Raw genomic sequence first — 12,913 nt, forward strand, 5'->3', positions numbered from 1 at the left:
ACATTTCTTTAGCATCACCTTTTCCCCAACTTTCTGAAAATGTGCCTAGTTTGTCAATCTGACGATTTAGCTCTATAGATCGTGTGTATAGATATAGATATTTATTCCTAGTGTATGTAAGCTAATATGAGCTCTTTGGTTTTCTGGACAAGGTCTGAAGCTATGTAAAATGGTACAAGCATTAGGAGATTGCAACTAAGAGCTCATGTTTTCTTTAAGATACCAGTTATGAACTGTCCGGTTTGTTAATGTCTGACACAGGTAAGGTTGATCACAGTTAGACATAATCACTTTACTATATAAAGTAAATTGCACAATATATATATATTTATATATATGTATATATGTAACAGAGCACCGCAAAGTACTTCGTCTACCACCCACAAGTTTGCTTTAAGGACATCCTACATCTAGCTTGAATAGTAGTGGTGATATAGGTCATTCTGTCAGGGGCCGTCCTCAGCGTCCTAACTGTTCCTTTGCCCGAGCGTGCTTTCCTCCGGCCGACAGCCAGCTCTTCGGAGAGAAAAAGAACAGGGAAAACAAAAGGCAGACCCCCCCCCCCCCCCCACACACACACACACACAGACACACTCGACGGCGGCTGTTTGGCCGCCCACGCAGAGCCTGAATCTGCGCACGCGGGCAAGGCGCGCGCTGGACGTAAGATACAGAACGAATTGCATGCAGCGACCTGACTAAGTAAACATGCAGCCCAAGCGCCGCCCCCCTCCCCCCGGCGGCCGCGGCCTCTGGCTCCGGGGACGCGGGCGGGCCGTTTCCCTCCCTGGCCCGCACCGAGTTCCCTGGCGTTCCCGGGACCGTGTCAGTAGCAGCAAAAGCCACCGCGGCGGGCGCTTCTCTGAGCCTAAGAGACCAGAACCCTCGGCGGAGCAACAACAGAAGCCCAACGGGGTGGGGGGAGGAGGGACAAAAGATGCAGCTCACGGGAACCTCCTTACGGGTCGGAACGGAGAAGGACTGAACGAAGGCCTATGTTTCCTCTGAATGACTCCCACTAAGGGCCACCGAGCGTCGGGGAAGTGGTCGCTACGTCCGCCACCCGCTTTAGGATACCAACTTTGGTGAGACACACTGGGGAAGGAAGAGGGCAGCTCGGAAGTTTCTGGAAACAAGCGCATGCTCTGGTTTAAAAAAGAACCACAAGTAGAATTCTACAAAAGAAACGGTCGTGCCCGAGGGGGCCCCCTGCCGGGGCCGAGGAGAACGGCAGTCTGCGCGCCGTCCCCAGGGACGCGTCTGGGCGAGGACGAGGTACAAGCAGACAAGGGGGAGGCGAGGTGCGGGCCAGGACAGCGACACGCTGCAGGTTTGCATTATACCGGACACTGAGTTCAGGAACATGACTGTAAATAATAATAATAAAAAAGACCCATTTCTTCTTCAAAGTTGAGAACGAATGCACAGATTTCCAGAACACTCTAAGCCCGGGGGCCGCCGCTCTTTTCCCTCCACGTGATGTGCTGCAGTCCTGGTGGCCGAGCGGGCGCGGGGCTCAGCTCCAGCGGAAGGGCACATGGCGGGGGCGGTCGCCGCCCTCCTTCACCAGCGGCTTGTGGAACTCGCGCCCGGCCCGGGAGTGGATGCTGGCCCAGCAGTACTCGCAGTAGTACTGCAGGCAGGTGACGTTGGCACAGAAGAAGGGCGCGAACTTGCCGCCGCAGCGGGTGCCCTGGCACTCGTCGCACATCTGGTCGTCCAGCACGTAGGGCTTCACCTCCACCTGGGACACGGGAAAGGGACAGTGAGAGCGCGCCGGGGCGGCGCCGGCAGCGAGGCGCTCCCTCGGGCGCGGGGCCGGGGAAGGGCGTTAGCCTCGCTGCGGGGCCTTACGTGACACACCGTGCCCAGTAGCTGCGCGCGCCCGAGCGCCGCCCAGAGGCCTGCCGTAGCAACAGCCTGCGCCCAGCTTCACTCGTTAGCTTTTGCGCTAGAGGCAGGAGGGGCTGCCCTGAATTTGAGGATTACTCCCTTCCCGAAGCAGCCTGTTTCCGGCCCGCAACCAACTCTCTGGAGGGGAAACACATCTCCCTTGGGGGGCTACGGGGAATTCCATTTGGCCACAGAACGCTGGGTACGTCAGGACAAAAAAGGAATTCCAGGAGCGTTCGGATGCATTAAGCTTTGAACTCTGAGAGCGGGGGATGGTTTCTGTCCTTGGTCTTTTCCAGCACAGTGTTAGGCACAAGGGGAGTACTTAGATAATAAGCAGTAGTGATAAATATTAGCACGATACATTTCATATATTACACAAAGATATTATATCTGTATAACATGTAGTAATATGAAATAAATAAAAGTACTTATTGATAGCTACTATTTGTATAACACTTACTGTGAGTATTTTACAACGAGTATCTCATTTGATCCTTATTATTTTCCCCATTTTACAGATGAGCTAAGTAAAGTGTCTGAGGCTAGATTTAAGCTCAGATCTCCTTGCTTCAAATCTTAGTGCTCTATCCGCTATACCGTCTAGTTGCTGTCTATGCTACCTTGATGATTAGTTGACTGATTAACTGAAATACTCAAACCCAATAACACCACCCATTGAACTATGAAGGACTGAGTGGCTGAAATGTTTCTTATTGAATATCCCAATAGATACACCAGCCGTGTAAAATTATACTTCTATTTTTAGTCATTTATTTTTGGGTTTGTAAAAGTTTTACATCATAACTGCTTGAAACTTTACATTCCACATAGAAATCCTTTGGTTCCAGCCCTAGTTTGGCCATATACTGACTGAGTGGCTTTGGCCAAAACCATTAGACTCAAGAATCTCAATTTCCTCATCTGTAAAATGGGCATAATGCCATTTATCTTACAAAGTTGGCACAAGTATCAAATGAGATGACGTGTGTAATGTATTTTGTAATTATAAAGTGCTACATAAATGAGCCATTTTTATTCTTCCCATGTTTTCCCCAGGAAAAGGCATTTAAGTGACAATGTTGTTTTCATCAAACTTCTAGTAGTGATGGACTCTAGTTGAATTTACCTTAAAAGCTATCACTCCTAGGGTTTTAAGTCTCAGCACTTGCTGTATCACCAGTTCTCTTTGGCCACCTTAAAGGACACTTATCCCCTCACTACTTTTGCTCTGGGTGGTTTCTCTAAAGCTGCACGATGCTTGTTTAAAAAGTAGGTACATTAAAAATGCTCATTTATTGCATGGGTTGTCCATGCACAGTAGTTCATCTGATCCTGCCTTTAATGTAAAGATTCCAGTTTTCATAGAGGTCCTAGGTCTTGTGGCTGTGCCACATGTCAGTGGGTTTATGTAAGCCACATTCTTCATAGTACAATTTTTTTTTTTTTTTTGCTGAGGCCATAGGGGTTAAGTGACTTGCCCTGGGTCACCCAGCTCAGAAGTGTTAAGTGACCGAGATTAGATTTGAATTCAGGTCCTCCTGAGCACCTCCTGGTGCTCTACCCACTGCACCACCTAGCTGCCCCATAGGACATTTCTACCATTATTCCATAGCTAGTTCCAAATATGTGCTCTTAAGGGAGTTCACCCCTAGCCTTCTCACTCCAGTTTGAGCAAAGCAACATATACTTGAAGGACAAGAGAAATTTTTCTCCTCCTTGTCTGGAATACAATCACTTTCCCACCTTGGGATGATGAGTTACTAACTCCTATTTGGACCCCTTTTTTTCTTGAGGGCGGGGGAATAGATCTTGAAGACTGCAGTGAAATCAAAACAATGATATCAATATGTGGTATGATCAACATGGTAGATAGTGTTCATTTCCTCATACCTACCCCATGAATCCTTCAAGGCTCAAGTCTTGCTTCCTTCCTTTCTTCAGCGTTTTCTCTGCCTCCCACCCAGTGATCAGTGCCTCCTATGAACCCTAGAAGCATTTCTCAACTAGACCATCCATTTGACATCTATGACATAATGCTTTGTCATTATCACTACCTTTTTAAAGTACAACTACATGAACATCTTAGTGCTAGGCACACAGATTTTCAAATATCTGTTTGTGTTTACCCACTTATATAATCCAAGGATGTATCAATCCTTTCTGGGAATTAGCTAGACTCTCTCTTTAGCCAGACTGTTTGGATCTAAAATTAAGGCTCCAATAAGCAAATGTAGTAGCTAGTTATCCCATTTAAGGCATAATTGCAATGATCCAAGATTTCTTATTTTGCCTGGCTTTGTACCTATAGAACTTTGGAAAACTCCAAGTAGTTTAGAAATCTTTTATTTCAGAATTACTGGGTCTCAGAACTGGAGAGGGGTCTCAGCAGTATCTTATCCAATTGCTATCAGACCAAGAGTCCTCTCTACAACATTTCCAAAAGTCTTCACGCAGTTTCCATTTTTCTGATTTTTCCACCATGCCCCAAGAATTATTGGAAAAATCTCATCATCCTGTAATTCCCATCAACCTTAGGACTGCATCTCATCACTGCCCTTAGCCACTCTGATTGGAAGCTGGAGCATTAACTCCAAAGCCTCCTCTTAAGGAGATAGTTCAGCTCAGATATCAACTTATTTCTCAACAGGTCACATTACTTTGGGGCTTCTCCAATTGCCTTCTCCACATGCTCCAAGGAGCTTATTATTGGGAAAAACCTCATCAAACTGGCAAGATTCTATCAGCCTTGATACTCCACCTTATCACTCTCTTAGACTTCCCCTCTGATTATATTGTAAACCCATGAACTCCAAAATTTTCATTTAAGGTAGGGGAAGCTCAACTCAGACCATTTCATCTTTTTATCTGAAGCCACTACTTTAGGATAACTCTTTCTTCCCATATCCCAGTTGGGTGCTTTCCTCTCAACTCTTCCCTCTCCACCTTGCCCAATCCCACTTTTGAGTGCTTTTTGTCTTTCCCCTTTAGAAGAAAAATTAAAAACTCAGAGAAAAAGCAAGACAAAAACATTGGTCTGGATACCAGGACTCCAAAGGTAGATGGAAGAAATGAAACAATAGATTGAAAATGAATGTTGGCTATTCAGGGAAAAAAGTGAGAATAAATTGCTTAGAACAGGATAGAAAACATGATTCAGGACGTGGATTCCCTGAAAAAACAGAATGGAGCAAACGGAATTCAATGAGACAACCAACAAAAAGTAGAACAAAATCAAAAGACTGAAAGATTAGAACAAATAACAAATGAAATCTTATTCGATCCTCATGACAACCCTCAGAATTAGACATTATTATAATCTCCATTTTACCGATGACAAAATGAGCAGAAAGAGATAAAGTGGAGGGAAGTGAAGGGAATAAGTTTTATATAGTGCCCACTCTTTGCCAGGCACTATACTAAGAACTTTTTACAAACATTTTATCATTTGATCCTCACAATAACCCTGGGAAGTAAGATGGTGTTATTCCCACAGTGGCTATAACATAACATAAGAGGTGCTTAATAAATATTTTTTGACTGACTGACTGACTTTTGACTGAACTTGAAGTTCCCTCTAGTGAGAAGGAAGCTAGTGTCTCCCAATGCAATCCATCTCTCTTTTGGAAAGCTCTTTAAAAAGTGCACAACCTGCTTTCTCTACAACTGATGCCCTTGTCAGAACCAGGGGAATCTTCTCACGCTCAATACCCCATCTTTAATAAGTTTTCTTTCCTTCCTCAGAAATCACCCAGTACTTGGTACCTTTCAAAACTAATCTACACTATGGGATTCTGAGGTGTCAAGCTAGCAAGCTCTCCATTAAATGGGTTCCAAAACCAAGAGTATCCTGGTCTCAGCCTCTTGGACTTGCATGCTAGGAATAAACTTGCATTTCTGGCAGATAAGCACTCAAAGTCAGAGAAGGTGCACTGGTGCCTTGTTAGACCACAACAGGAGTTTTTAGTGTCTTCTCTGATGTCCTTTCAGTGCTTATCAAGTAAGACCAATTCCCAGTTTGGTGACAAGGAAATGGAGAAGGAAAAAATCAGTTCCCATAATGGGATACTAGGCAACAGAAGAGGAAACCAATGAGTGGTATCAATGGCAAAGTCTGGACCCAATGCCTTCTTCCAGGCTAGAATTAAAGGGTTCCTAGAAGGCAGATGAATCAAAATTCAGCTATCCCATCCAAAACTAGGTCAAGGCAGTAACAACATTAAGAGAGGGAGAGGGGAGACAGAGAGGGAGAGGGGGACAGAGAGAAGAGGGGGGATAGAGGAAGGGAATGAGAAGAAAGAAAGAAAGGAGAGACAGCAAGAAGATCATGAAGAAAAGAGGGTGAGAGAGAGTCACAGAGACGGAAAGAGATGGAATGAAAACAAGTGATGTGCATGATAAGAGATGACAAGTAGAATTATGATGAGACACTATGACAAGTTCTAGGGATACAAATACAAACAAGATGGTTCATAGTCTCAAGAAACTTACATTCTAATGGGTAAAGGCAATACAGAAAGGGTGGGAGAGATGAAATATGATCAAGATACAATAATAAGCTTAACTACCAGGGGTTGAGGACCCAGGGGTTAGAGTCCATGGTTCAGGTTGGAGGGAGAAGAGGATGACATTTTGAGAGCAGAAGCCCTGGTATGGAAAAGCTGAGGCTTAAATCAACTCATCCAAGGGTATAGAAAGAAGCATAGCCTGGTTCCAAGCCAGGAGCTAAAGATAGTGACAGGGATAAATAGAATAAAACTCCTTTCTCAATGAAGAAGTACTATGGGTTAATAGAAGCCCATATCTCTTCAACAATGAGATGATTCCGACCAATTCCAATGGTCTTGTGATGAAAAGAGCCATCCACACCCAGAGAGAGGGCCGTGGGAACTGACTTGTGGATCACAACATAGCATTTTCACTGTTTTTGTTGTTGTTTACTTGCATTTTATTTTATTTCTCTTTTTTCTGGTTTGATTTTTCTTGTGCAGCAAGATAATTGTATAAATATGTATGAATATATTGGAGTCAACATTTATTTCTAACATGTTTAACATATATTGGACTACTTGCCATCTAGGGAAGGGGGTGGAAGAAGGGGGAATTGGAACACAAGGTTTTGCAAGGGTTAATATTGAAGAACTGCCCATACATATATGTTGAAAAATAAAAAAAGCTTTAATAAAGAAACAAGAAAAGAAAATAAATAGAAGCCCATGAAATAAACCAAAAAGGAAAAAGCAATTCTACAAAAAGTACAATTAAAACCTCAGGGAAAAAACCAAGGCCAAACATTGATCTGGAAACTAGAACTCCACAGATGGAAGAAAGAAATGATGCAATAGATTAAAAAATGAAATGTGGCTATTCAGGAAAAAATGAGAAAGAGAATAAATTGCTTAGAACAGAAAGTAGAAAATGTGGTTCAAGGTGTACATTCCCTGAAAAACTGAATGGAGCAAACAGAACTCAATGATTCAATAAGACAGAAGCAAAAAAAAAAAAAAAAATTAGAACAAAATCAAATGAATGAAAGATTGGGACAAATAATAAATAAAATTATATTTGATTCTCATGACAACTCTCAAAGTTGGACGTTATTATTATCTCCATTATATGGATGAGAAAATGAAACAGAAGGAGAAAGATGGGAAGGGAATAAGTTTTATTTAAGTGCCTAATATGTGTCAAGCACTATGCTTAGAACTTTTTACAAATATGATATCATTTGATCCTCATAATAAACCTGGAAGGTAAGATGATATTACTCCCTTTCTTACAATTCAGGAAACTGAGGCAAGAGGTTAATTGACTTGCTCAGAGTCACAAAGCTACTAAGTATCTGAAGCCATATTTGAGCTTAGGTCTTCCTGACTCCAGACCCAGCACCATAACTTCTCTCTAGGAAGGATCATAAGGCTTTTGAAAAAAAGCATACCAGTGATGTGCAATTCTAAAGTGGATTATATCTGTTCCCTATATAAAGGCAGACGGATTCTCTCTGCTACTCATTATTAGTGTTTAGGTAGTAGCAGTTCAGTTTCACCTAAAGAAACATGATTGAGACACTGAAAGTCCACATACTTCTGTAGTGGATGGACAACATCCTGTTATCCAGAATGAGTCAATAGCAAACAGCATTTAGAACATGTTACAGTGGATGGGGAAAAAAACAAAAACAAAAACACTGTAATCAAGCAAAACTGACTTCCTAATGCAAATGGAGTTTGAATTTTAAGAACTTGTTTCTAAAAAATACATGCTGTGGAAAATTGATAAAACTTTTTTTTGGCATTTGATACTAGCTTTAAAAAATTAGCCTGATTCTAATTAAGTGATGAGTCATCATCATCATACTTAACTGCAAGTTTGTCACTTGAATCATCAATTAAATGAAAACTTCTGTAGCTAACACATTCACATCATATAGCTAGCTCAGTGCCAGACTTGAATAGCTATGCCATACTGGCTGGCTCTTCTCTCTCCAGCTCATCTCTTTGTTGTTTCCTATTTGAAAAATTTCTGATAGCAAAGCTAATCACACATTTTCTCCTTCCTCCCTATTTCCTTCTAGTTTATCTTTGTGATTAGTTTTGCTACTAGAACTTTTTCCAATGTGGACTCACAAGAGAGAAGCACTGAACCAACTAACAGAACTACACACCATGGCAATTAACTTCTCAGTTGCTCACTAATGACATTCAAGACACTCTTATAAGATCTGGTCCTCTTGAGAAAAAAAAGCTTCATCATAATGGATTCAAGTTGTTTCCTGAACAAAAATTTTAAAAATTGATTTAGAGATCACTAATACTAAGAATCTTGTGCTCTAAAAGTCATAAAGAGACAAGTTTCAAAATAATCCAAAGTACCAAGCTGTATTTATTTAAAACAAACTAAACAAGAATCCTTCTACATAAACACATGAGATGTTTGAAAAATTAAAGAAAATCTGTGGAAATAGCTTTTTCTTAACAAAATAGAGTTTTCCAGACCCAGCAAGCCCAACAGTCATTGGTCCACACTATTCACCTGTGTCTCTTACCATCCCTAGTATGACATTTTCTGACACAGACTTAGGGTAACTAAAAAGTTATTAGGAGTGATGATTTGGATTTCAGTTTCTGTTTTTACCACAAAGGTAGGATTTGGGGGGAGGTTATTTTTGTTTTTAAAAACCATTTTTCTTTCTTGGAAATACCAAACAGTGCAGTTGAAAAGTACAGAAGATGTAATGGGTATTGGAATCAGGGAGACCAATATTCAAATTATGCCACACTAGTTATGTGACCCTTGCTAAGTCATAACCTAGTTGGCCTTCACTTTCCTGTAACGTTCTACCTTCTCAAATAAAACCTGAATCTGCTCTGGGCAGGCAGTCTTCCTTCTCATTTCCTATTCCCAATCCAACCCTGCCACCTCAGTTTTCCCATAGGTCTGCATTAATTACTGAAGTGACTAATACCACCTGCCTCTTTTTGGTTCTCTGAGTTTGAAATTTAAAAATGAAATTAAGGTAAAAAAATTTTTTTTGTCAAGGAATCTCGGTAGTACCATGACAGAAACCCATTAAAATAAAATGGGATATTTAATTAACCTAGCTGGTACTACTACAAGACATGTTTCTATGGAGGTCAAACATAGAAAGAAGTTTCATGTATCATATTAACAGTAGCAAATTTTGTAGTAATAAAAAGCCTAAAATCAAAGTGGATTCCTCTCAATTAGGGAATGGCTGAACATGCTGAGTCATGTGAAAAGTAATGGAATATTACTGTGCCAAAAGAAACAGTAAATGTAAACAAATTCAGTAAAAATTTGGGAAGACTCATATGACTTGATGCAGAGTGAAGTGGGCAGAACCAAGAGAACAATATAATCAATAACTACAATACAGCAAATGAAAGTAACAATAAAAGGCAAAGTGGAGTAATTAAATTTGATCCTGGAGAATAGATGATTGGAAACAATTTAGAACTATGTCCAAAGGGCTATAAAACTGTGCTTAGCCCACTGACCCTAAAATACCTTTTGTATTTGCTCTGTATCTCAATGAAATCAAAGGGAAAGGAAAAGGACGGACATGTACAAAAATATTTAGAGCAGGCCTTTATGTGGTGGCAAAGAATTGGAAATTGAGGAAATGCTTATCAATTGAAGAATGGTTAAACAAGTTCTAGTATATGAATATGATGGAATACTATTATGTTAAATGAAATGACAAGGGGGTGGTCTTTTCATCTGGGAAGACTTATATGAAGTGATGCAAAGTCAAATGAACAGAACCAGAACAGCAATAGTGTTAAGATGATGAACTGTGAAAGACTCTAGTTAATATGATGATTCAAGACAATTCCAAAGTACTCACAAAGAAAAAAGCTAACTCTCAGAGAGACAATTGATGAAATGAGTGTCGACCAAAGCATACTTTTTCACTTAAATTTTCTTGCTTTTTTGTGTGACATGGCTAATATAGAAATGTATTTTTCATGACTTCACACGTATAATTGACATCATATTGCTTACCTTCTCAATGGGTAGGAGAGGGGCTGGAAGGAGAGAGAGAATTGGGAACTAAAAAAAATTTTAAAATGAATGTTAAATTAAATAATAAAGCATAATTACTTTTTTAAAAAAAGATAATAAAACACACTTCCCTCCCTTTGGTGAGGTGGAAGATGATGGAAGTAGAATACGGCAAATGCTCTGAGATATTGTCATTTTTTTAAAAAATTCAATAATATTTTATTTTTCCAATTACATTTAAAGACAGTTTTCAACATTCATTTTTGTAAGATTTTGAGTTCCAAATTATTTTCTTACCTTCCTTACCTCCCCCCTCCCCAAGAAAACAAGCAATCTGATACAAGTTATACATGAACAATAATTTAAAACATTTCCATATTAGTCATTTTGTGAAAGAAAAATTAGAACAAAAAAAAAGAAAAACATGAGAAATAAAAAGCAAGCAAACAAAACAAAAAAAAAGGTAAAAATAGTATGCTTCAATCTTCTTTCAATCTCCAAGTTCTCTCTCTGGATGCAGATGGCATTTTCCATTCCAAATCTACTGGAATTGTCTTGGATCAATGTATTGCTGAGAAGAGCCAAGTCTATTATAGTTAAAATATGATCATTTTTTAAACCCTTTTTCTTTGTTAGAGAGGAAGATTCGGTGAGGCATGAAATATCTGTAAATGATTGTGATTTAAAAAATAAGAGACAGTAATGGTACTTAAATTAAAAAGACATGATAATGGATCTAAGCAAGAAGTCCCTCAGCTCTTGGCTGGACTGACCTTGCACTTGTCACTCAGAATGGCAGGAGGGCACAGCAGGGACCAGCTGGATTTCTTGTTCGACTCCTGGCTCCAGAGGCATCCTATCATGTCACTAAAGTGACAGCTAAGCAGAGAGGTGGCAACAGCTTTTTGCTTAGCTCACTGACCTCTCATGAGAACAAATCTAAGCACCAAAGTTCTAAATTTGCCTCTGAGTGTTCTCATATTGAAAATCCTCAGAGGCCTGGGGGAAAGGGTACAGAATGGTAGAGAGAGAACATGAAGGGAAGAAGAGGAGGTTGGAGGGAGTTGCTCAAATTAGGTTTTTGAAGAAGAGAATTGGAAAAGATCTAGTCCAGTCCTTACCCAAATCATGAATCTTTTTCTGTAACATCCCCGAGAAGTGGTAATCAAGCCTCTCTGATTAAGCTGTTCCAGGAAAAAGAAATACACAGAAGAAACCCCATACCCATTAGTCCACTCCAGATTTCCCCTGCTTATATCAAGCCCAAATTTGCTTCCTTGTAACTTTTACCAATGATTGGACCATCTTTCTAACCTATAAAAAGATTCTCTTATTTCCCCCCTGGCTATCCTACTCTCTTGCTCTCTGCCCCGAAACCCAGAGCAACTGAGCATCAAAACATGGTATTTAACTCCATAAGTACTTATTCAGCCTTCAAAGATATACACAGGCAATTGGGTGGCACAGTGGATAGAGTACTGGACTTGGGATCAGAAAGATCCAAGTCTGAAGTCTGACTCAGACTCTTAGCAGCAATATGAGTCCTGGGCAAGATATTTATCCTCTAGGCTCAGATTCCTCATCTATAAAATAGGGCCATATTAGATAGGTCCCTTTTTGCTCTAAATCTATTATTTCATGCTCTTAAGGCACTTGTCTAGATATCTAGATGTCAGGAATAAAAAGACATAAATAAAGATATTCCTACACAGCTCACATTCTATTGCGGCAAAACAACACATATAGAGGTAAGAAAATAGAAGACATGGAGAAACAATTTTTTTGCTGTGGTGAAGCAAGGAAGATATGCCAACAAATGGAGGAATTGGGAGTGAGGGAAAAGAACATTGTAAGTATGGGGGACAGTCCATCTGTACAACGTCAGAAAGGCTAGAAGTGTAATTTCATCAGGGAGGAATAGTGAGTAGTGAGATCAGTTTGTTTAAAATATAAAGTACATAATTATTCCAGAAAGCTAGACTGGAGTCAGGGTGTGGAAAAGCTCTAGATGCCAGAAAAGCTGGTGTTTCCCTAGAGAAAATGAAGATCCAATAAGGCTTCTTGACCAGGGAAATTGTATAGTCAGACTGGTGCTTTCCACAGCTGGTGTGGAAGATTGCAAGATAGGCAGGCACTGAAGGTAGAGAGATTGATCAAAGAACCAAACAAAGGTAATGGCCTTGAGAACACAGAAAGAGAAAGAGAAGGGAAAGATGGAGGAGAATCACACATGCAGGAACTGCACTGGAAACTTAGGGATTATTGGGTGTGAAGAAGCACAAAGAGTCAACAATGACCCCAACGGAGCCAACCTGGGTGACTCAGAGGTCTTGGCCCTGGAAGGGGAGGACCTCAGAAACCATCTAGTCCAATCCCTTCATTTTACAGATGAACTATTGAGCCAGAGGGAGGTTAAGTCACAGAGACCGGGCAGATGAAAACTTGAGAGGAGAAAATACCATCTCTCACAGAATCCCATAGTTTCTCAGTGGTA

The 12,913-nt window shown here is 40.6% G+C and overlaps 1 protein-coding gene across 7 annotated transcripts in view; it reads right to left on the bottom strand.

Annotated features, from left to right (window-relative positions):
- The window catches only part of CPEB3 (cytoplasmic polyadenylation element binding protein 3), a 267,785-nt gene that overhangs the window by 45,141 nt on the left and 209,731 nt on the right, over positions 1-12,913 (bottom strand). For 5 of the 7 annotated variants that reach the window (XM_031956048.1, XM_031956047.1, XM_031956043.1 and 2 more), the window contains one exon: positions 1,103-1,744. The exons of 1 other annotated variant lie outside the window; for it this stretch is intronic. In XM_031956048.1, the coding sequence (XP_031811908.1) occupies positions 1,517-1,744 (228 nt within the window). In that variant the 3' untranslated portion in view covers positions 1,103-1,516. Of the gene's footprint in view, positions 1-1,102; positions 1,745-11,540; positions 11,604-12,913 lie in introns of those variants that run through there. One more of the 7 variants, XM_031956046.1, reaches the window with a different exon arrangement.

This window comes from Sarcophilus harrisii, chromosome 2, assembly GCF_902635505.1.
Source record: "Sarcophilus harrisii chromosome 2, mSarHar1.11, whole genome shotgun sequence".
Classification (NCBI taxonomy): Eukaryota; Metazoa; Chordata; class Mammalia; order Dasyuromorphia; family Dasyuridae; genus Sarcophilus; species Sarcophilus harrisii.